The sequence below is a fragment of the Lytechinus pictus genome, chromosome 5 (assembly GCF_037042905.1).
Source record: "Lytechinus pictus isolate F3 Inbred chromosome 5, Lp3.0, whole genome shotgun sequence".
Taxonomy (NCBI): domain Eukaryota; kingdom Metazoa; phylum Echinodermata; class Echinoidea; order Temnopleuroida; family Toxopneustidae; genus Lytechinus; species Lytechinus pictus.
Window position 1 is genome coordinate 27841090 of NC_087249.1, and position 25738 is coordinate 27866827.

A 25738-nucleotide genomic window follows, 5' to 3' on the forward strand; every position below is an offset into this window, starting at 1 on the left:
TTCATATAAGAAAAGTACATGTATAACGTTTATACCGTCGGTATATACATAAAACGGAATAAAAAGTATATATCATGCGCATGATACTTGTATAAGAATACAAGTTCTGTGAAAGTACTAAAAATCTTTTATAATTTCTAGACAAGAAAATGCATGAATTCTAAATTGCGATGTTTTGTGCCGACAGCTACAAGTACAAGGAAATACAAATATATAAAACAAGTAAGTTAGGATATTGTATATATAGAACGTCACACCTTACCTTGCTTCATGGCTTATGACGTCAATACATTGTTTGTTTCATTTTAAAATAGCACCTCAGGGATATGAGTTTTAATAGAATTGGCGCATTTCAAATTCACTTTAATTCTAGTACCATTATATTTTGAAACCCAATATCCTACATTGACAGGGGTCTGCTTGTAGAAGAGAGTAATGTCTACAATACAAATTATTATTTGTACATGAGTGATTGGGAATCGACGGGACGGCACTAGAACAGTTTGAAGGGGTAGGGGCATCATGTTTTTTTTTCAATGCAAGGATCGAATTCCTTCCTTTTTTACAACCGTATTCCTTATATCTTCCCTTAACCTCCCTTTCATTTTCGTTTTCTTCTGTTTTGTTCCCTGCTTGAAAAGTCATAAGGACCGTTGCCCCCCCCCCCCCCCACTCCCATCCCTTTAGGGTTGCCCTTTGAAGTACCAGTTAAACTAGAGAAAGAAATAATTATATTCTGGATTATTGATACATGGAGGGAGGAACACGGGTGTGTGTTTCATAATGCTCTTCATAAATATTACGAGCAACTTTACAAACGATTGGTGAACCTTTCTTAGGAACTAAACCAACACCAATAATTATCAGGTATATCATAATTTTCTACAAGAAAGGGTCACCAGTCACCGTAAAGTCGCTTGTAACTTACCAACAGCTTTATGAAAACTCTCTTTTCTAGTGAATAAATCTTTGTGCATTATAGAGCTTAGTTTTGTGGTAGCTATCTCCGCAGTCGCCCTGATAACGATGTACTTTTTTTTTCTGCGCTTCTTATGTAGACTCTATAACTACCCCCACGAATAAAATGAATAACCCTAACCCTATGGTGACGAAGATAATGAAATTAATAAAAAAGATAATAAAAAATAAACAGTAATAAATGACAAAACCAAATTAAGATAAAAATCTATAAGTACTGATTAGATGATTCATATACATTTTAACAACAGAATAAAATTGTACATTATTAAAAAGTGCTCATACAACTGAAAATTTGGCAAGGTAAGAAGGGAGCCCTTTCCAAAAATCTTTTTCATCCTTACCTGCACAAACCATCTACCAAAAATAATGGCCTCGACAAAAAACAATATTGAAGTTTCTGTAGCATGTAAGATTTATATATTCATATTGGGAACAGGATTTATAAGATTGGGTTCAGATTTGTGACAAAAATAATAATCGATATCAAATAATTTAAGGAGATATTTCTGTGTGTGTACGTGGGGCTTATGGTGGCTAGAATATCTAAATACATCATGGTGACAATGCCAATGAAAATATTATACTGCACAAATAACAAAAATAGGGATTTTCCATTTCAAATGGGCCAATTTTATTTTATTTTTCACTTGCAAAACCACAGACTTTGCCAGTCATTATCTGACACATCACAGCAATTAAAATCAATGACTGATTTTGGTTTGCATATTATACAGGTTCATACAGAGAGAAACGTACTGTACTAAAATATATATTCACTATAATTTTTACACGCATATCTACAAGGGCATTACCCCTAAATATATACCTTACATGAAATAATCATGCAAGAATACATTGCACTTAACAATGTTCAAAGAAAAAGCAAGATAATTCTATCTCCTTTTTAATAGACATTGCAAATAATTATATGAATACATTATACTATGAAAGTAAGCTATAAATATGGACGGTTTACTTGTACAAAAAAAGAGAAGTTGCAATGTTACATTAAGCAAATAACAAATGTACTGTCATAATAAAAATAGATAACTACATGTGCAAGTGAGCTGTAAAGACAAGACGTAAAGAAATTATTAGATGTAACAGACTGCGATTTAAAATAGGCTTAACTCAACACAATAAAATGACACTTTTCTGAACAACAAACTATTTACCACACAAGAAGTAAAAGATATTAACATGCAAGACACTCCTACTAGGTTTATAGATCTATGAATAACATATCTTTGAAAACATATCTCAATCAACTTCTTTATTTAAGCAAAACTGTCAACAATGTTTTTGAAAATTCAATGGGTTCTTTTAATCACTTGGTTAACTTTATACTTCAACAATAATGTACTTGAAAAACAGAGGAAGAAATAAGAAAAACTTCATTTTCAATAAAAAATTTGAAAGAAAAATGACAAACATTATAGGGACAAAAAATGTACAATCTGTCCAAAAAAGTTGTCTAATAATGCATATTTTAATACTTTATCCTAGGTGTTCTTTAGAGCAGACATGTTCTCTGTACTTTTTTTTAACAGACATCATACAATCTACAACACTTTCCTGTGAAATATATATATATCTAAAACATAAAATAAATTGTGAATGATTGGCTAGAATAAAAAATAAATAAAGACATGATTGTCAAACATTATGAATGAATCTTTGCAAGTTTAAAATACTATTTAAAAAAAAACTAACAAAAATATTCAGGATCAAAGCTTTGTAAACAGTGTCTCATTATTTGGAAGGCTGAAATGTATAATTTAGGTAAATATTTTTTATTGTGTAGTAGACTTGGTTGGAATTGCCACTTGTGAAACAATATTCATCTGAAACATACTTTTTTTTCAAGTGGGACAAAAGGTATTAATATATTAAAATACATAGTTTGCCTGTCTTAATTGAGTATGTCCCAAAGAACCTAATGGTTCTATCATACATAATCTTGCATTTCAACTAAGGCATTAACTAAACTGGAATTAATGCACATCTGTTCAACAAGTCTCTATGGATGAAGAGAAACAACAACCAAGATTTAGAAAGTAAAATGTCCACAGCTTGATAATTCCCCAATTTTGCAGTTCATATAGGGCATGATTTGAATATACAAAAAGCATCAGTGATACATAAATCATTTGCAGGTATATTTAAAATATTACATTAACATAAATAAACATGCTATTCCTTATAAAGGAACTAAAAATATCCTTTTAAGAAACCGGAGGTATGCATTCAATTTGAACTTACTTCAAAATTTGTTGGTCAAAATTCCTACCAAAGCACATCAAGATGATAAACCCTCCACCTAGGCACTTCAATCTGTATTATATCATTAAACTATTCACAATTAATCATATTGGTCCACTTGGAAAATTATCAAGTTAATGAATGGAATGGCCCATTATACATAATGTCGAAAGGGTGATAAAACTGTGTTTGCAAAATAAAGTATGCCAATTTTCCATTGGCTACAATGGCTGAGCATAAAAAAAGTTGTAATTTACAAAATAATTAATGACCTAATTTATACACCTGGATGGAGAGTACCCATGTGTGAAATGATGCCTTTCTAAAGTAGGCTCTAGGGGGATTTGAACACGTAACCCTCTGAAAACAAGGAAATAATCATAAGCACTACACCATAGTACTTAACAATTTTGTCTGAAGGATACCCCAATGAATCGCATGAAAGATTGAGACCAAATTTTTTTTTTTTCTGGAGGAATTTTTTACAGAAAGGCATAATTTTGTTACTTTGAATAATGCTTTGTTTTATCATATACAGCCTTACAATTTATTTTCATATAAATGTTAAATAATTGAGATAAACTAACTGAATTTGAAAGCAAAAGAGCCATTCACTAGTTTCTCTCCCTATTATCAGCCTATCTATACTTTTCTTCCATTCATCTAGATTCATTTTACCAATTCAATTATTTAACAAATCCGGAATTCAACTAAAATTTAACAAATAGCATAAACAAGTGGAATGCCTCTGGCAGTCTCGCCTGCATTACGTGATTCGATATAGCAGCAGTGCTGACTTTGAAAAAAGCTATTGATAATAATTCACAAAAGAAAACATTCATATGATAATAAAAACTAAGTATACTAAGTGTACGTTTCATGAACTAGGTCCATATACTTATTAAGTTATGATGACATTTCAAAAACTTAACCTTAGGAAAGATTTCGATATTGATTCCCCCAACATGGTCTAAGTTCATTGACCCTAAGTGACCTTTGACCTTTGTCATGTGACCTGAAATCAAGGCAGGATGTTCTGTAATACTTGATTACCCTTATGTCCAAGTTCAATGACCTAGGTCCATATACTTTGATGTCATTTCGACAACTTAACCTTAGGTTAAGATTTGATGTTGACGCCGCCACTGTCGTCGGAAAAGTGGCGCCTATAGTCTTGCTCTGCTATGCAGGCGAGGTAAAAACAGCATTATTTACAATACAAATATTTCTGTTAAATACACAATATAAGAAAACAGATATTTCAGATCAGTATTGTTATCACATGGAACCAACCAAAGTTACTTCTTACATTATATCCTTGTTTCAAGCATATGGCGCAAAAAGGCAAACCAGGAAATTGACTAAGGACAGTCAGTACAATATTATTTTCATACTTGTTGCTTGGACCTATAAGTTTTTCAACTAATTGACTTCTGAAATTCAGTTTTGCATAAAAAGTGTCAAAATAATGCAATTTAAGATAATCTTCAATATGGAGTGATAGATTTATTAAAACATAAAAATTAGGAAATTCAAAGCCTGTTTTTATTTTTTTTTAACTCCAAATATTGATTTTCAAGGTCTGAATTCACTGTAATATAAAATGGAAGAGATAAGCATGAAAGACTTGTCATCTGAAGGATGTGATCAAAATAAAATATTCATTGGAGACTTTGACAATGAAAATATTAAAATCATACTTGTCTGGTCCTGACAATTTTTTTTTAAATGTATAAAACCACTTATGAAGCAGGGAAAGAGATGAAAATATCACCTCACTATCTAAAGATAAATCTATTTGTATAACAATAACTTAATATATAAGATAGGTGTTTAAAAGTCTAGGAGCTCTTAATATATCTATCTGGCATATTCAAATTAAAAAAATAAATATCGATAAAAAATTACATAACAGTCACGAACCTTTTCTTTTGAAGTGATTGAAATTTTAGTAAAATTCACATAACTGAACCTTTACCAAAATTTTAGATATGCAGGTTTTGCTTTAAGTCCAAATATAAAGAAAGAAATCCTAGGCATGTGAATATCAACAATCATTTAATCTAAATGATATCTAGCTAATAGCACACAATTTTAAACTAATATCATAAGTAGTAAAGCTTCACTATCATTTAAACCATTAATCGTGGCATACAAGTTACAGCTCACATTGTATCACGAAATGTTGCAATTGATTCACATGAGCATAATTTTGAGATTGAAAAGGAATGTGTATTATACAATAGAAGTGGAATGTGTATGTTGAGATAGAAGTGCATATAATTTCAAAATTGAGTCTGATTTGAATCATAAAATGGAGCCTCAAGAGTATTTCATGAAGAATCTTTGATTTTCATTGACAAAGTCAATTTTAACTCATCGAATGCAAAGAGTACAATAGTTTATAACAGCGGGATCACTGAAAAACACAGACGCTCTTTTAAACATCAAGATCCCCTAGGATCTTGCTACATCAGTTTTCTTTCTAGCGTAAGAAAAGGATCGAATCCAAAGCATTCAAGAACCTATCACTTGCCAAATAGTCCAGTTTTAACAACCTTGACTAGTAAATTGTAAAATACTTATATTGTTAATACAGGGATTACCAAGGCACTTAAACTCAGCCAGGTGGCTATGGTCAACACAGATCATCACTACTACACATATGGGGCCCATTGCAAAAAGAGTTAGGATAAAACTTAAGTCCAAAAATCAAATGTGACTTGATTTTAAAAGCAATCACAAGTGCAAACAGTGAATTTGCAATTCATTTTTTTTTCTTTTTGTTAGGTTGTGTTTAATCTGCAATAGGCTTCTGGAGTTGAGCTCAAGTATGTTACTCTCAGATCTCTGAGAACTTAGGAATTAGGACCACGATCAGTATGACTTCCAAGAGAAAATGGACAAATCATTTGATATCTGCATGATTACTGCATCTACTGGCCATGGCATCATTAATACAAACTAGTTCAAGTGAGCTACTTCTCTCAGTCTACTCCTCAAGACTCAAATTAATAGTTCTCTGAGATAATTCAGAGTCCTATTTCAACTCCATCTGGGGGTGTTTCATCAATGCCTTCTGCTGACATTTGTCGGAGCTGACTAAATTCGAGATCGTTGGCTGGCTGAGAAGCACTGGCCTCCGACTGTTACTGTGGCAACTGTCAGAGAATGACCATTAGTCGATGCTGAGAGCTTTCATGGAATGGTCTCCAGGAATACTGCTAGGTTTTAGCAGATTAAATTAAAGTCTCATCCAGCATCTCAAGCATCAAGAACATGCGTAGTTGTAACCTGCGTGGGTTGCATCGAGGAGCAAGGTATTTTGGTCTAGCTACTCTCCAATGCAGCATCAGTCACCACCAAGTCTCGATGATGTAGACTGTAGCATAGATCTCCAGCAGAAGACCAGCTCTACTACAATATTGGTACACAAGACAGATAGACCTTCCCTAGACTGACTCGTACTCTTTCTGCCATTTTAAGTATTTATCCTTGAGTAGTTTGGCTGATGGTTTCGTGTGAGCCAGCGATGCCTCCACATCGGCTGTCGTGATGGGGTTAAGGGTCAAATCCGGCATGGTGTCCTCTGCAATAACAAAGATGGGAACTTCATTAAAATCATATCAATATTCATTTAAAAACCTAATATCTTGGGACCCCCCAAAAGAAGGGCAAGTAAACCCCACATAATCAATTTTACAACATTATTAGATTTTAAAACAATGATTAAAAGAGGTGCATATACAAAAACAAATGGAATGTACCATTATTAAATTCCTGACCTCTTCCGTAGGTACCAGACATTAGGAGAAATAAAACAATCCCAGAAATCAGTCATACAAAGAGTTATACTTAGTGCTATGTTTATCAAATTTCTATATAAGATACTGTACCTATTGATGACTATGTTTATAAGTTCATCAAAATGACAAATCTTGAAAACCTAAAACAGAATTACTGGTTTGTTCTTCATCATATTTTCACTCACTTCAAACAAGCTCAGAGACTAAGTTCACAACAATGCATATGTAACACGTAAAAATTCAAATTTATCATGACAGTCAGAGTTAATGTTAGATTCAAGATAGAAAATAAATGTATCTATGCTATACTCTGACCAAAGAAGACAAGAGAACACATGGGCCCCGTCTTACAAAGACTTGGGATAGAGAAAAATTTCAGATCAATTGCACTTTGAGTTTGATTTTAAATCTAACGCAACTCTTCTTAAGATGGGGCCCTGGTCTTTATACACTGTAAAAAATGAAGTGCTAATTTAGCACTTACAGTGCTTGTATAGTGACTGCACTACGAGTGCTAATTTTCTAGTTCAAATTTAAACTAGAAAGCAGCACTCGTAGTGCAGTCACTATACAAGCACTGTAAGTGCTAAATTAGCACTTCAATTTTTACAGTGTATGCACGTTCAAATGCAATGCCCATTGCTAAACCATTTCCCCATGGTAATCAAGTAGTGTCTTTGTTGCCAATGATCTATATATCTTGCTACAGTAGGGCCTTGTTTCACAAAATCTGGTCGTGAATAATACATTCTACTCTATGAAAATTTTGCAACAGGTCAATAAATATAATAATTTCAGTAACATGTGACCATTATTTTGGGGTGATATCTATTTTAGAAATAGAGCTTTAATTCTACTACAAGATTTCCATGGTTTAAGGCATTGATGCTCAAAGAAATGGTCTTATACTTTTAAATCTAATCATGAATCTATAACAGAATACACATCAACTAGATTCATTTGATCTAGGTGTGAGATAGCTAAAGAAAATGCATTTTGTGTATGAATAGAGTAATATGAAATTATATAAATGCAAATCAAAGCAGTTATCAAGTTCTTTCATCAGCAATATCACACTAAAGTTTTTCCAAAGCCCTCAGCTACTATTTCTTATATAGTTCCTAAATCTAAAAAGTGTGAGTAAATTCACTTAAGTTGAATTACTGGTATTGACACTGCTTCGATCACTGTCTCATTTTAAACATTTTTTTTTTTAATCAGTAATTCCAAGGATTATCACACCATGAAAAAGATTTCAACTCTGCAATCTGTTTCACCACAAATGTCTAGAAACTGAAAGTAAGAAGAAATGAGTTTAAATGCATGAGGGCAAGCACACTGATCACTATGGCCCGAATTCACAAAGGTGGACTAAAGTTTAGACATGGGTTAACTAATACCCGGGTATAAAGTTAGTCTACCGCGCCATTCACAAATGGTGGACTAACTAATCTATGGGTTAACTTTAGCACCCAGGGTTAAATTTAACCCATGGCTGAGGTATACCCCGGTATTAACTATAGTCCACCTTTTTTAATTCGGGCCTATGGTGTCTGAAAAGAGATGATAATGTCGGGCTGTTATCATGCGGTGAAAGTTAGTAACAGTTTGATCAAAAAAATGTATTTTTCAAGAGAGTGCATGTGAAGAAATCATTATGCAAGTACTTTACAAGAAATTAATTGGTTATAAATTCATACAGTAATTTATAGCTAAATTTAAGAACCATATGTAGGCTGTTGAGTGAGTTGGTTTACCACTTTATCAACTGGTTAGAGATAGAATATATGTAAATGCTACATACATGTAGCAACCAAATGGCTGATGACCAAACATTATCTCCAGGGAAATTCTAAATAAGCACATATTTAATTGGATTTGCATATCAACTTGAGTGCAAACTTGGTCATTGTGTATGAAGACATCAAAAATAGATTGTGTATTAATGTTACTCTGGATACAAATGACTTCAATAATGAATGCCTCCACCTGAAATGTGAAAGTGAAAAGATCTTCAACCATATTCTTCAATGTTAGATGGTGGTGGTTATTTGATGTGCACAACATGCAATGTCAGTGTAATATTTACTTACTGTGCCAAACAAGATTAGGGTTTTCATCAGATGATCTGCCAGCTGAGGCCATGCAAAATGAGGTAGATTAATACTGAATAAGTCATGCAGTAACATACACAGATTTAATTGTTGAATATAGATTTAAAATTTTTAATCTCTTTCTTTATCATGTTTTTTTTTTCAAAGGTAATTTGAACTATTCTCTGTAAAATGATATTAGTCAATGCTACAGCAATGTAGGCATACAAAACATGTATTCAAATTTTACTTAAGAACACATTTAGAATTTTATCATTGTCAACTTGGGATGGTTATACAAACAATCTATAGACTTTAATCAGACTTTAATAATTTAAGTTGATTTGAATCTACAATAAATACAAAGTAAGATCTGTCACTGAAGTACATCACAGCCCTTATTCTGAAATCTAATTGAACTAAATCAGCAGTCGAGTCTGTGCTAAAATTCTTGGAAGTTCGGAATTCAAATCAGACAGTAGAACATTTTGTTTCTAATATTAGCTGGGTTCTTTTCTCATACTATTTCCTTTAAAAGTTGGTAAATTCAAATTTAATGCTGATTAATTGCATCATCATCCAACAAATCCAACGTAACCAGTATATACTATACTGACACTTTGGAGGATTTAAAGCAATAAAGTAATCTATTTCAGAAGTAGAATCATGAAAGGTGAGAATAAAGACAACATGGGCTGCAAAACACAAGGGGGGTGTTCAGCCCCCACTTTTTTCAATAGACATGTACAAAAACAGAATAATGACATCTGATTTATTTTTTTGGCACGATCAGCCCTATCCCACTGTTGGCTCTGCCCCCACTTTCAAAACCATTCCGCGGCCCCTGGACAATTCTTCAGCACTATGGGGAAAAACACATCATAATATGGAAGGATGTTATGATGTGAATAAATTCACAAAGCTTTAAAAAAAAAATATTGGGATAAACCATGTAAGGGCACATTGGATGTAAATGAACTTCCTCAATCATAAATGTATAAAGATTAAAAAATATCCTATTCAATAGTACATCAATTGGTGACTAATATGGCAAACATTACTCAATTACAAACATATAAAGGCTTATCTTATAGAAAATAAAGGTGAAGTTTATGTAACACCACTGAAAGGTTAACATTGAAGGCAATAAGCAGAGAAAAGCAGGAGAAGAATATATTCCTTTTGCATTAAAGTGAGGCATTGTATAACAATGAAAAGTAAATAATGCATAATAATATCAGTGTGAGTTTTTTTAATAGACCATTACCATCATATATACCCATTAACAAATATTCTTAGAAGTATGAAAATACCATTACAAATATGAAATATATGCATGATTTTTATGGATTAAAATGAATTTCAGTTGGAGTTCATTTTTAGCTCCGGTCATCATCTTTTTAAGAAAAGGGTCATCAAATCTCAGAGAGAATTTCTTTTTGAAATTGAAAGAAAATACAAGTGTTCAATTCTCTGTAAGGGAGATTGGATGACTGATTTGGGTTCTTGTTTTTATAATTTCTTTAATGTAGTCAAAAACAGGTTTGGTTGCTAGATTTAAAAAAAAAAAAAAAAATTCAAAATATCAATTAAAAAAAACTATTCAACGCCTGTTGGAGAAATCATATTTTTTGCGATTCACGTTAAAGGAGAATCCAACTTCGGTAATAAAATAATTTGAGTGAAAGGAGAAAAATGAAACAAAAGGGAATTAAAATTCACTTTACCAGAACTAAAAATTACTTTTCACTGCTAAACAGCTCTGACAATTGCCTATAACTTTAAAATGTAGCCATTAATTAATCATATAGCCAATGAATTGCAACAAAGCACAATAAAGTCTGTTCATGGATAAATAAAACCACACTTTCCCAAATGAATTAGATATTATGGAGCTGAAAATGATGATGAAATTTAGAATGGCAAATTATTTCAAGCAATACCTGTTTTGTCTGTCCCTTTTTCTGAATAAGCAAACATACATGTAAGCACCGGTAAAATACATGCAATATATTCAATGCAATGAAATCAGATTTAAAACAACCTTTTTATCTAATATTTCTATAAATACTTAATACCTAAGGGGGCGTGCATTTATGACATGTGCATCATGAATTCTCTTATAGTAAAGTGGAAATCAATTTGACAATAGTCTGCAAAGTGTATGTAAACACATACTGGCACTAATATCATTATTCATATCTAATTACTGAATATTAGTCTTCATTTTTCTTATGTATCGATGTTAAAGGACAAGTCCACTCCAACAAAAACTTGATTTGAATAAAAAGAGAAAAATTCAACAAGCATAACACTGAAAATTTCATCAAAATCGGATGTAAAATAAGAAAGTTATGACATTTTAAAGTTTCGCTTCATTTCACAAAACAGTAACCACAGTATTGCACAGTATCTCGGTCAGTATGCAAATGAGGGAATTGATGACATCACTCACTCACTATTTCTTTTGTATTTTATTATATGAAATATGAAATATTTTGATTTTCTCGTCATTGTCATGTGAAATGAAGTTTCATTCCTCCCTGAACACGTGGAATTCCATTATTTTAACATTTTGTGCTTCAGGTAAGCAGATCCTAATCATCAAATTCGTAAAAATTGAAATATTGTATAATTCAAACAATAAAAAACAAAAGAAATAGTGAGTGAGTGACATCATCGACTCTCTCATTTGGATGTAACTGGCTCGTTCATATAACTATTTTGTTAAAAATAAGCGAAACTTTGAAGTGTCATAACTTTCCTATTTTACATCCGATTTTAATGAAATTTTCAGCATTGTGCTTGTCTGATTTTTCTCTATTGATTCAAATCAACATTTTTCTGAGGTGGACTTGACCTTTAATATGACTACTTTCTCAAGATAAAGTGAATCATCCATTAATTGCTCAGAATTCTTGCAGACTGGTCAGTTTTTAATCACAATGACATGAATACCACCACCGTCCCTCGAAGGACCTATGGTCAGTGCCCAATAAAAAAATCAAAAGATTGTAATTTCACCGATTAAACAACTGAAACTCTTTATTACTACATGGTTTTCTCACTATTTCTTTTCTCAAACTTTAAGACAATAAAAATAAAAACTTCATGGCCCGTATTCTGAAGTCAGGTTTAACTTAAACCATGGTCTAAGTCTGTGCTAAAATTCTGTTTATATTGTATATTTCTTATGTTTGCAATGTTGTATCCTTTTGCTTTCATAAGGAAGAAAAATACTTCAGTTATCATTCCCAGACAATTATGAACAATTTGGGAGTCAAATGAGTTAATAAATTGGATGTGTAATGTTAGGGATTTGTGCTCCAATTGGCTCTCCATAGTTAAACCACAACTTTAAACCAGGGTTTAATTTAAACCCGAGTTCAGAATACGGGCCATTGGGTTCTGAGATTCATATGAAGTATATTTCATCCAAGGGGAGGGGGGGGGGGGCCTTGAATTTATTTGTTACAGTAATGTCTCATGATTACTAGATGCTGTCATAATGAATACCCTTTCATCGCAGAATGTATCGTGATCTTAAATGAATTAAGTAAAGATTGCAATCTGATTGATATAGAGATTGCGGGTACCTTCAGCAGCAAAAAAGTAAACATTATGGTGGCCTCAAACATGAGACATCTGAGACACAGATAAATCTAAGCATGGAAAGGAAGAATTAACCAATGGTAGCAGTCAGTCTACAGTGACTCAAGTTTATCCCCACCCCCTGCCCCCACCAAACAAAAATAAAAATAGTTTTAAAAAAATCATAAAGATTCAAATTTCCACAGTTAAAAATATACATATACACAAATCATTGACATTAAGAGATATATCACATGTAGGGGTCAAAGAAAGCATAACTGCTTGTATAAATTGGCCCCATTGTAAAGCACAATAATATAACAATAATAAGTAAATGAATGAATGAAAATGTAAGATTAAAATGATTAAACTATACATGCAAACCTAACGATTTCTAAAAAAAAAAAAAAAAAAAAATCATGCTACATTAAATCTGTAGGGAAGGATGGGGAGGGGAGGCCTCTACAAAAGCATTATTGATAAGTAATTAGTTTTGTGAGGTGTAGCTAGCTATTCTTCTTACCTGATGTCGATTCTAAGATATCAAAGATCTTTCTGACCGGTCTCATGGCAGCTTCTTTACAAACCAATCTCAGATCAGACCCAGAGTACCCTTCAGTTTTCTGTATGTAAAAATATGCAAAATAACAAGGGGCATGGAAACGAGTCGTAAAATCATCATCATCATCATCATCACCATTGTCATGGTCACATCACGATCATCATCATGATCATCATCATGATCATCTTCATGATCACTGTTGTCGTCATCACCGTTGTCGTCATCACCGTTGTCGTATCATCATTGTCACATCATCATCATCATCACCATCACCTTCATCACCCTAATCACCATCATCAACATCATTATCATTGTTGTCGTCATCGTCATCACCACCATTTATGACATAATCAGTAATCTAGAATTTGGACTATGGCTCACATAAACAAGTTTTTACAGATAAAATACATAATCCAAGAGATGGTTCAGAACCACATCTCAGTTTAGACATTCTTTGTGAATTCAGTCCTTTATCGTACACTGGACATACCTCTGCTAAATAATCATAGTCAATATCTGTATTGATAGACAAGGCACAGTCTGGATTAAGAACACTAGGGAGGTAGTACTCTATCATAGATCTCCTTGCTTCTTGTACAGGTAGGTCAACTAATATCCTTTTCTCAAGTCTTCTCAACATTGCATGGTCCAGTTCCCTGAGAGAAAGGTAAGGGGAATAGAACTTCTATCAAACCAACATTTCAAAATGAAGTTTGAAATAAATAGTGTTTTAGCACTTCATAATCATTATCACATATTCAAAACATAACGGACGTTGGTTTCGTCATCATATAGCATTGTGATGGTGTCCAAACTGGCAGATCAAAGTCAAACATACAAATGGATATCAAAAAAATCTCATATGGCTTGGACTAAGATCAAGGCTATGGCAGTTAAAACATGGTAATGGGACCAGTCAACACTTAAACTACTTCTCTGATGTATAAGGAATTAATTTTAATTTGAACAAATTTATTCACATTTGCCAATGTAAAATACTGTAATCTACTGGTTGAAATAAAAAATAAGTCTTTTATTGCTCATTTTTTCATTTAATATTTCTACATACATGATCAGAAAACATGTGTTGCTTACACACCCTGACATGGCAAATCCTACGGCGTTAGGCCTGAACGATACTGTTAGTGGAAGATGTGAAACTTTGCATATTTAGGTACTTTGTCAAATAGAATGAAAGTGGACATGTGTACAGATGCTAGGTTGTACATTACAGGACCTTTTAACTTACCAAGGTAGATTAGATGCTGCCAATAAAAAGACAAGGTCATCTGTTTTGGCAAGTCCATCCATCTGTACTAGAAGCTCTGTCTTCATTCTTCTGCTCCCTTCATGCTCACTATACAAAGTATGATAAACATGATTGGGTATTACATTAACATTCGAGGCAAAGTATTTCCAGTCTTCAGAATGCACCACCTCCCATACTATCCACTTATAACACAATTCTGTTCTAGAATCACTTACAATTTCCAGTTGATTCATTGAGGTATTATGAATCACATGCTTGAACAATTGAAATGCTAAGTTTACTCTCAAGAAAATTTTCAAGCTCATCAGATGACAGTGTAAATATTTTAGCACACAGCAATAGAACATAGAAAAACTAACTAAATGTGGTTTCAATACAGAGTAAATTAAGTAAAATATGCAAGGACACACAGATGAGAAAATTCCTAACTCTACTAACTCATCATTATATTGTCTTGATTTGTTCAGACTTTCACTGACAAAGCCCCTGTTTCATAAACCTTGTTATCAATGACAAACTACAGCTACTGTAATAGTCTCCTAAAATCCTGTAATATGATTGGTCTATCACTAATATGTCAAAGATAACTTTTACATGTAGTATTCAATATTGACAAGAAAATTTGTGAAAAAGAAGGTCATATTCATCTCACTCATTTTCTTCAGGGAACTTTTATCACCTACTATAGAGGCTTTATGACATCACTTCAAAATATTTGAGACGGAAATTGAAAGATAATGAACTTACTTTCCTCCTCCCATCATGCCTCTCTGTCCCATCACCGATTCTATCTCATCTAAGAATATTGTTGATGGTGCATGGAACCGAGCAAGCTCAAATAATACCTATCAAGGAAATATTAGCAGTGGTATATTGAATATTTACTGTAAAGTCTCCAGTTTTCAAAGTTATAAAATGTAACTTCAGTGTTTTTCAGTATTCTGACCATCTAATTCTTTTTTTTTCAGAGACATAAGATAAAGCAGTTTAGCAATATAGTAAAAATCTTTAAAAAAAAGTTAGTTATACTATCTATTATATATACACCTACTGCAATATACAAACAATACTTCATGAACACATGCCAGACACTGTGAACAGGTTTAATCAGTGAATTTCCATTGATCCACTGGTGTTTTTTTTTTACTAGTAATTAGATTGTGCATTGATTTTCCTGACTTTCATTTGTATTTTTCAAATTTAATTTTGGGGGTGCAAAAACTTTCTGCAAAATTCTGTGATGTTCTTGAATTCTGTGAAATTTTTCAATACTACATTTTTCCATTTTTCATATCATGGAACACTGGAAACTTCAATTTACTATTTGCAAAGGTAATTTGGTCAAAAAATCTCTTTCGCATCAACTTTGATACCACCATATTTCAACTGTAAAGCCGAGGAAAGTATCACTCTTAAGTAAATTTTGGCACAGCTCTCTCTCCACTACAAAGATGAGGAAAGATGCCATATGTAATTTCTTTCTTTGTACATTATTTTAATGTATGTTTTGAAAAGCTGTTTTATAAATAAAATGCATTACCATAATCAAGAATTTTCAACTGACAGTAGAATGAATTATAATAGAAATAACATCTTACTCTGACTAATTTCTCCGAGTCTCCCCTCCACTTGCTTACTATACTAGAAGCAGAGATATTGAAGAAGGTTGTATTGCATTCTGTAGCTACTGCTTTGGCTAGAAGAGTCTTACCAGTACCCGGTGGTCCGTACAGTAACAGTCCTTTCCATGGTGAGAGGATACCAGTGAATAGTTGAGGGTACTGAGCGATGGAAGGATCAAAATGGAGAATTACAATTTATTTTCAAGAATATTTTCTTTCAAGAATCTCCTTACTCATTAAGGGGAGGTAAATGGATACACAATACAGGAATTTGTTCCATGGAATGCTAAAGGGCCTTATTGGCAGCTATTCTAAAATTGCAGCATGTAAATTGAGTGTTATATCTGGAGATATGAGCACTAAATTGGTATATTAACTCACTACCATTATCATTATCTATATTACTATTATAAAAGATTGATATGAACTAAGAGTTAAAATTATATTCGTAACTCATAAATCTATTCTTGCATTCCAGTACTTTTCATATCTTTGACTTCATCAATAAAAACCAAAGTGTGGGCTATAGCTATTTTCCTCTTCAATGAAAGTACAAAAACATACCAAGCAATTACGTACAGACATACACGTGTACATCGAGAAATGGAAAATTGCCCCCTACATTTTAATTAGAATCAATTCATACCGAATCCAACGTGCAGACAAAGCAGAGAGTATAACAAATCTTCACACGGATAATCACATGTACATTTGGCCATTACATCATGTACTATCAGCCATTTCATAATTATTTCAAATGATGTTGATACTTCAGGTTCACTTTATCTAGAAATCAATACAATACAGAGAAAAATAACACGGGGGCATGGGGCGATATCACCCCCTAAATGGTCAGAAGAGCCCTGAAAAATCCTCATTCACTGCAATGTTAGAGATTAACCAATGATGCAGATTTGGGCAGTAGGTTGTGAAAAGTAGCCCCCGAAAAAAAAATTATTTGCCTGATACTAACTTTATCCTTTGAAAAATTCTTTGTTCCTTCATCATAATGATATCATACTCACCTTAATTGGATATACTACAGCCTCCTTGACCAATCTCTTAGCAGCATCTAAACCTATTATATCGTCCCACCTTACATCAGGGTTGTGTAGGTAGATATCTTTACTAATACTCTGCGCTAACTCTCTCCATTCTAACGAGTAACCTGCATAGCCTCCAAGTGGCTTTAATATCCTATCCTGTATTGGAAAAGAAATTGAAATAAAATTATGTGATACAGTGCATAACAAATTCAATTTCAAGACACACCTATTAAAGACTTATGACATCTGTTTACCCCCCCCCCCCCTTTCAGGACACAATGAATGATCAGCATTGGATATGCATTCGTCGAAAGCTCCTTTAATTGCATTATTTAACATGGCTCTCATATCGATGATAGGACCCCCTCCCCTCCCCCACCCTCCGGACTTACTGAATGATCAGCATCTCCTACGTACTCCTGCGTAGCTCCTTTAATTGCATTATTTAACATGGCTCTCATATCGATGATAGGCCCTCTCTTGGGAGGAAGCTTGCCTCCTGTTGCTCCATTCTCTTGACTCTTGCTAACCATTGACCCAGATACGGAAAGGTCAGATAGCGGGTCACCATGCCCATTGACCTGTGGTGACTGAATAAGTAAAACAATGAAAACAAGATATCAACATTGAATTATCAGTCTTTTTTTTTAACGTGTAATATATCATTGACTGTAAAGATATATTACAAATTTACTAATTAAAAATGTATTTATGACATCTTATTAATTAGTGACTGTAATATCATGGAAAGCTATATGGTCCTATGAAAATCATTTATAATACACCTCAAATAAAAAAGATGGTATGTTTTAGAGCACTAATAATTATTATATCCAAGTTCCCACATAGTTCTCTATCCTGCCCAGATGAAGGGGCATGTATGTTTGATACGGTTAAATGAAACAACCGTATAATACAAATACTGAAAACTAAGGAAAACTAAAATATTGCAAATGTCCTTGAACTTGCACATGAGTGCAGTTCATAACAAAAAAATAAACAGCCATGGGCTTTTTCACAAAACAAAAAGGCAAGTTCCTTGTTGAATCATGGCTGATGCAAATCAATGTAAATTTTAATGGGGCATCCATAAATTAATCATTTCGGCCCCATACTAAAGGATTTACTGGGTTTTTTGTGTGTGTATTACCATTATTTATAGATACAGTGCAATGGCAAATAAGCCATTCTGGGAATCAACAGATAACATTCTGACTACTGTAACCAGCAATCCCTCCATGGGGAATCCCAAATACATGTAGGCGAGTCAAAATGGAATGCTGTAGCTCAGATAAAGTAAAAGAAATCATTTTCATCTAAATCAATATCAATTCCAATAGCATACTTGTTTATTGCCTTCAGTGCTTTTTCTCGGTCCATTACCGGACTGCCTTCTCTGCGATACCGTGCTGGAGTTTGGTCTTCTTCTTCCCGATGTATTAGCTGAAGGACTACCGGATTGGTCCGGGGCATGGGGTATCCTGGGTAACGTCGGTGTGCTGCTCATCCTGGAGTTTCTATCGAGCAAAGAATGAAAATAGAAAATGATTTGTAATTTCTAATTCAAGTCAACATGCTTTTGATGTTATGTTGGAAAGATCAAGCAAACAAGATATAAGCATGATAACAAGGGCATAGCATCAGGCAGCATTACATTTAAAGCAAATTAGTAAGTAGTATGATGATGCAAGCAAAGCAAGAATAACAACAAAGACCGGTAAACAAGAAATTTTGCAAATCCAGAAAGATAGCAGCTCCGTCAGTCAGTACATGTACTTGCGCTCTTTGAAATTCAAACAGAAAACATTATGCAATACACTGCAATATTTTTTCATTATAAGTAGAATAAGCACAATAGTAGACTCAGTATTTAAGTGTCCCATTTATAATTAGTAATAAAAGTGACATTATGAGGGTTTATTGTCTTTCATTTATTCTTACTTTTTTGTTGACCTCATTTTTTTAAATTGATCTATCTACAATAGAATATATTCATTTCATCTAGGATGTATCAATGAAATATAGCTTGTACTAATTTCTTTTAGAATGTATTAATGTCATGTAGAATGTATCTATTGGTCTCATTTAGAATAGGTTCATAACACCTACAGTATTCATCACCTATAAAAGTATAATCTCCTTTTCCATATAGGACACACTGAGACCATCACATTCAAGTTAATAGTGGGTTTTATTTTACATGTTATTGCTAAATATGTTTGCTACACTACCTTTTGGTATTTCACACTAAATTTCATACTTTGAATAGAAAATTCATATAATGTCAAATATAATGTATTCCTCTTTTTTACATGTACTTCCTTTGTAATATAGATTTTAAGACTGATTCTAAGTATTAAGCTAAATGATTTTTTTAATTGTGTATACACTAATATCTACGTAATAATAATAATACATAGGATTCATATAGCGTCTTTTCCATTTTGATTGAATGCTCAAGGCGCTTTCAAAAACAGCAAAAAAAAAAGAGGAAAAGAGATAAGTACAAGGAAAAGCACATTAGAATAGAGAGAAAATGTCTGTCTTCAAACATGTTACCTGCTGCTGAATAAATGCAATTTAAAATTTACATCTACAATTTTCTGTAATTATGTTCACAAACTTAATAAAACATCAATGTTAAAATAATAACACATCACTGTTTTCTATTTGTACATGATATTAGCTATGGAGATGGATCATACACAAACACACGCACATCTAAACAATTTGGAATTCTGGATAACATACACCACATAAAATTATGATGCCAACAATGAGACCATGATATTGCAAGAGAATGAAAATAAATTTTGCCAGAGAAGCTAACACAATGGATATGAAAAATTTATATGATAAATATTTCTAAAATGGACAAAAGAATACAGGGACAAAACAACACTATGAATACCACAGACAAAACAATACAGCATTTTGACAAAAATAACAAAAGACAAATTTTCACTATTGTTATCATTATGAATGAATGCCATTGCGCAAGCATTTAAATATTAATGCTTCAAGCACATGCTTATTATTATGATTAAATAATTAGTAATGAAGTACCAGTTTACAAATTCATACTTACATGTAATGATTGAAATAGGAGAAAATGGAAGAATAGATTATTTAAGCAATATCACTTTGAGGTTTGATTTCTTTTGAAAAGTCCAAATTGAATCATCAACTTTTAAATTTGATTTTGTATTGTTGAATGAGTGAAAATTACAATAAACATGTGTGTTTACATACAATCCACATACATTATAGATACAGAAAGTGCATCACTTTCAATCATGATAAATCATGATATTGAACATACACAATTAAAACACACAACATTTTCAGAATCTCTGTATAAACATGTAGTGTGAATGCTAGCCGTTTATACAAACTAGATGGTTTCTCAAGTTGCGCGATGTGTAAGTGATTCTTCTGCCATTAGCAGATCTGAAATACTGTATATAGCAAATGTAACTTATCATTTTTGAAAACTTTCATAATCTCATCAGATTGTCACCCCAATGAATTTATGAACCAAGTTTAATTCTGAATTATCTAATGGATTTGTATTTTATTGAGAAAGCAAGCCATGACTGTTATGACATTTGACCTTGTGACCCCAAAATCACATCAGCCAAGTTTGAATTTGATCTATCAAATGATTCTTCAGTTATGAAGACAAGGTATTTTCATTTATGACATCTACATATGACCTTTGTTCTTTTCAACCCAAAATCTGCTCAGACCATTGTCACTCATATGGGTCATATTTTTAAAACTGATTAGGTAAATGGTTCTTTATTCGAAGAGAAAGAGCAATTTTGTAACTTCTGCAACCTCTGACCTGGTGACCCAGGTTTGGACTTAAGCTTCTCCAACTTATAGAATCTGCAAAGCAACTGAAAGTCTGATTGAATTAGTTTATAACTAAAAATTTTTAAGCATATATATTCTGAGTATATAATTTACATTATTCTGATGCTAATTCACGAAGTACTTTTTATACACATAAAAAAGCTTACATGTAGTATACAGATCCATGGGTAACCAGTATAGTTCATTAATTAGAGAAAATGTGACATCTCAACCCAAGGCAAAAAAAAATCATATGAAAATAACCATGAACATTAATATATCAACATGAATATGAATAAATGAATAGGAAAACCCAAACCAAAATATGGAATTGAAAAGTGTAATAATCAAAATATATCAAGAATGACAATGAATATGTGGAATCTCACCATGGTGTATTTTTTCTATCTTTACCAAGAGTCAGTCAAACAAAAGCGTACGTAACAAATCAATAACAATGCCAAGCTTCATGTCATTTGAGAAGCCCTTGCCTACTTCTGATCAATATGAATGTATGATTGAGTTAAACCATTCATCTTCAGCTTACTTGTCCCTTTTCTTCTCCTCTTTCTGTCTCTGGCTCTAATGTATTCAATGTATACTTGTCTAGTCCAACATATTGAATTATTTGTTTCTTCTGTTATTTCCAAGAGGAGAGAGGGGCACTGTCATTAGAAGAAGGGGTCAAACCATGCTCGTACACAGACTTTCAAATTGGACTCAAAACAAGTAATCATCATTACATCTCAGAGTACCCTAATCAAGTATTTTTTACATTCTCCCTACCTTCACATATTTTCACAATAGAGTAAAATATATGTTTGTGTCATTCTTTCAACTGTTTTTAAGAGAAAAGGGAGGAATCTGCAATGGATACAATGTATTACCTCTAGAACACCATGATGGGAGGTAACAAATGAGGACAGGAGATAATTATGGTATGTATAGATTATATAATGTAAGGCAGGGAAGGAATGATAGGAGGAGCTAGGGGATGCCGAAAACCAACAAGTGGAATGCCTCTGGAGGTCTCACCTGCATCACGCGATTCAATATAGCAGCAGTGCTGACTTTGAAACCTACTATAACTCGCACAAGATGTTCAGTGATACTTGGTTACTCTTATGTCCACGTTTTATGAACTAGACCAATACACTTATATGGTAATTCAACAAATACCCCCAATTTGGCCAAAGTTCATTGACTTTATATGACCTTTGACCTTGATCATGTGACCTGAAACTCGCACAGGATGTGCAGTGATACTTGATTACTCTTATGTCCAAGGGGTCCAAGTTTCATGAATCAGATCCATAAACTTTCAAAGTTATGATGGTAATTCAACAGATATCCCCATTCGGCCAAAGTTCATTGACCTTTGACCTTCGTCATGTGACCTGAAATGCGCACAGGATGTTCAGTGATACTTTATTACTCTTATTTCCAAGTTTAATGAACTAGACCAATATACTTTCAAAGTTATGATGGTAATTCAACAAATACCCCCAATTTGGCCAAAGTTCATTGACCCGAAATGACCTTTGACCTTAATCATGTGACCTGAAACTTGCACAGGATGTTCAGTGATATTTGATTACTATTATGTTCAAGTTTCATGAATCAGATCCATAAACTTTCAGAGTTATGATGGTAATTCAACAGATACCCCCATTCGGCCAAAGTTCATTGACCCTAAATGACCTTTGACCTCGGTCATGTGACATGAATCTCAGGCAGGATGTTCAGTAATACTTGATTAACCTTATGGCCAAGTTTCAGGAACTAGGTCCATATATTTTCTAAGTTATGCTGTCATTTAAAAAACTTAACCTTAGGTTAAGATTTGATGTTGACGCCGCCGCCGTCGGAAAAGCGGCGCCTATAGTCTCACACTGCTATGCAGGTGAGACAAAAATAAGGAGAAAGGGAGAGAGAGAGTGGGAGATAGAGAACATACTCACTTTTTATTCTTGTTATTCTTATGAACAGCTGCAAGAAGAAATAGAAATTCAGAGATTATTATATAATCATTGTAATGCAATGAACTGAGTACGCATTGGAGATAAAACAATATTTACCAGCCCCCAAAAGACAATCAATGTGAGGGTATTTCTATCCACCTTCATATTATGATAAAGGGAATTACACATCTAACTGAGTGCATAGGGACATATTTTGCAGTGATATGCACTATATTAAGCATGTTGGTATTATTATTATTTTTTTTTTTTAATTGCCCTTTTCCATTTTTAAAGAATTATCAACATGCTTCAAGATGATCATAACCAAAAAAAAAAAAACATTTCTTACAAAGATAAATACTGCTATATGCTAGTTATAAGATGCTCTCTTCTTATAATGTTACTTTCCAGTAATTGGAGTATACATTGTCATCCTATATTCTCAGAGGCTTTATACTATCCCAAAATGGAACTGAATAAATGTTCAATCAATATGCACATTGGTCTTATCCAACAAAATAACATAATTAAACATAAATACTCACCTTCTGCAGATATCTTTTTAGTCACCTTTGGGTATTTCTGAAATTTCACATAATAGTAACTCTCATATTCCTAATAACACAGAGGAGAATGACAGAGAGTAAGTTAAAAGTGCTGAAATAATGATATAAAGCAAAGTTTATATAATTTTGTCAATATCAACAAAGCTTTGTGTACATATCGATGAGCAATCTTTATTTAAGATACATTCAATAACTTTTAATATGATCATTGTTTTCAGATAGTCCATCATTTCATACATGTACAATTTCAAACCATTTACCCGGTACACCTCGATTCAAACATTCTCTTTCCTCAAAAAGATAATATTAAAAAAATAAAATTGCTCAATTATAGACATCCATAAAGTATCAAAAAAATATTCAAGTATTAAAGTGTTGTGCAATCTAACAATCAACTTTTCAATCCAGTGTGCTATTCCTCACCATAAGTATAGTTTCCAAATCCACATTGTCACAAACTTCAAACTTATTAAAACACAAGTTGCTCTCTGCTTCTAGTGCCTTTGCTGACTCTGAGTAGCCTTCTTCAAGCAGGTGATGCAGCATCAATATTAATAGATTCTTTTTCCGCTGCTCAGACTTTTGCTCTTCCTAATGAAAAAAAAAAATAGATGTAAAAGTTAAAAGAAAAAAAAGCAAGGTAATAATTATGGTAAAGGATCCTACAGCTATGTGGGTCCTTAACTACAAACCATTCATTGCAAATAAATTTCATGTGACCTAAGACATGTGCAAAAGAATCATTCATCTATGTTTCATGAACTACATGTGTAGATCCATAAACTTTTTAAGTTCTGATGACAATTCAACAAATACCCCCAACATGGCCAAAGTTCATTGGCCTTAAATGACCTCTGATCTTGGTTATGTGACCTGAAACACGCACAGGATATTCAGGGATACATGGTTACTCTTATGTCTAAGTTTCATGAACTAGATCTATAAACTTTTAAAGTTATGACAATTCCGCAAATACCCCCCAAAATATCAAAGTTCATTGACCCTAAATGACCTTTAACACTGATCATGTGACCTGAAACTTGCACAGGATGTTTAAGGATACTTAATTGCTCTTATGTCTAAGTTTCATGAACTAGATCCATACAATTTCAAAGTTATGATGACAAATCCACAAATACCCCCAACATGATCAAAGTTTGTTGACCCTAAGTGACCTTTGACCTTAGTCATGTGACCTAAAACTCAGGCAGGATCTTCAGTGATACACTATCACCCTTATGTCCAAGTTTCATGAACTAGGTCCAAATACTTTCTAAATTTCTGATGACATTTCAAAAACTTAACCTTGGTTAAGATTTCGATATTGATTCTCCCAACATGGTCTAAGTTCATTGACCCTAAATGACCTTTGACCTTGGTCATGTGACCTGAAACTCAGGCAGGATATTCAGTAATACTTGATTACCCTTATATCCAAGTTTCATGAACTAGGTCCATATACTTTCAAAGTTATGAGGACATTTCAAAAACTTAACCTTGGTTAAGATTTCAATGTTGACGACGCCGCCGTCGCCGTCGGAAAAGCGGCGCCTATAGTCTCGCTCTGCTATGCAGGCGAGACAAAAACGAGATCCCGAGAGCGAGATGTAAAGTTAATGTTATTTGTTTGATGGCTAATTGCTTGTTTTCAATGTTCATTTTCATGACAAACAGACTATAATTTCTTGTATTGTTTTTCACGCATGTCCAGTTACTTCTATTGGGGGGGGGGTGGCATGACATATTAAAAAATACCTAAAAATATATTTTTAGGTATTTCTAATCAATATGTCATGCCAACTCCCCCCCTACCCCTAGATCCTGCATCGTACAGATCAGAAATATGCCTAAGACTTTGCAACATCTCTCTAAAAGGGAATTTGAATTGCCAAATGATGAAAATGGTCAAAAACACATTTTCAAAGTCTCCATTTTCTGAAGGAAAAAAAAACATGGTAAAAATGAATGATACAGGCGATTCCACACTAGAACTTCCAAAATATCAAAAATTTCAACATGCTTTCTATAAGTCAGAAGCAGTGTAATATTTTACTATGATACCCAAATTTTATGAAAATTATGAGTTTTAACCAAAAGTGAAGTCAGATATAGTTTTTTTT

At 33.1% G+C, this 25738-nt stretch overlaps 1 protein-coding gene across 7 annotated transcripts; it reads right to left on the bottom strand.

The window, feature by feature from the left end:
- Positions 1-1595: 1595 nt before the first annotated feature.
- Positions 1596-24203, bottom strand: LOC129262179 (katanin p60 ATPase-containing subunit A-like 2). 7 transcript variants are annotated; one of them, XM_054900238.2, is made up of 14 exons: positions 24042-24203; positions 23598-23667; positions 23053-23080; positions 18579-18741; positions 17626-17823; positions 17213-17389; positions 16164-16346; positions 15313-15410; positions 14545-14652; positions 13786-13951; positions 13257-13356; positions 11086-11106; positions 9143-9184; positions 1596-6832 (listed from the first exon to the last, which is right to left on the bottom strand). In XM_054900238.2, the coding sequence occupies exons 1-14, from the start codon at positions 24162-24164 to the stop codon at positions 6696-6698; spliced, it is 1614 nt and encodes a 537-aa protein (XP_054756213.1). In that variant the 5' UTR covers positions 24165-24203; the 3' UTR covers positions 1596-6695. The 7 variants fall into 7 exon arrangements, with proteins under 7 accessions (XP_054756213.1, XP_063956222.1, XP_063956223.1 ...); XM_064100152.1 differs by having other exon boundaries at positions 18579-18750; XM_064100153.1 differs by lacking the exon at positions 11086-11106.
- Positions 24204-25738: the final 1535 nt, after the last annotated feature.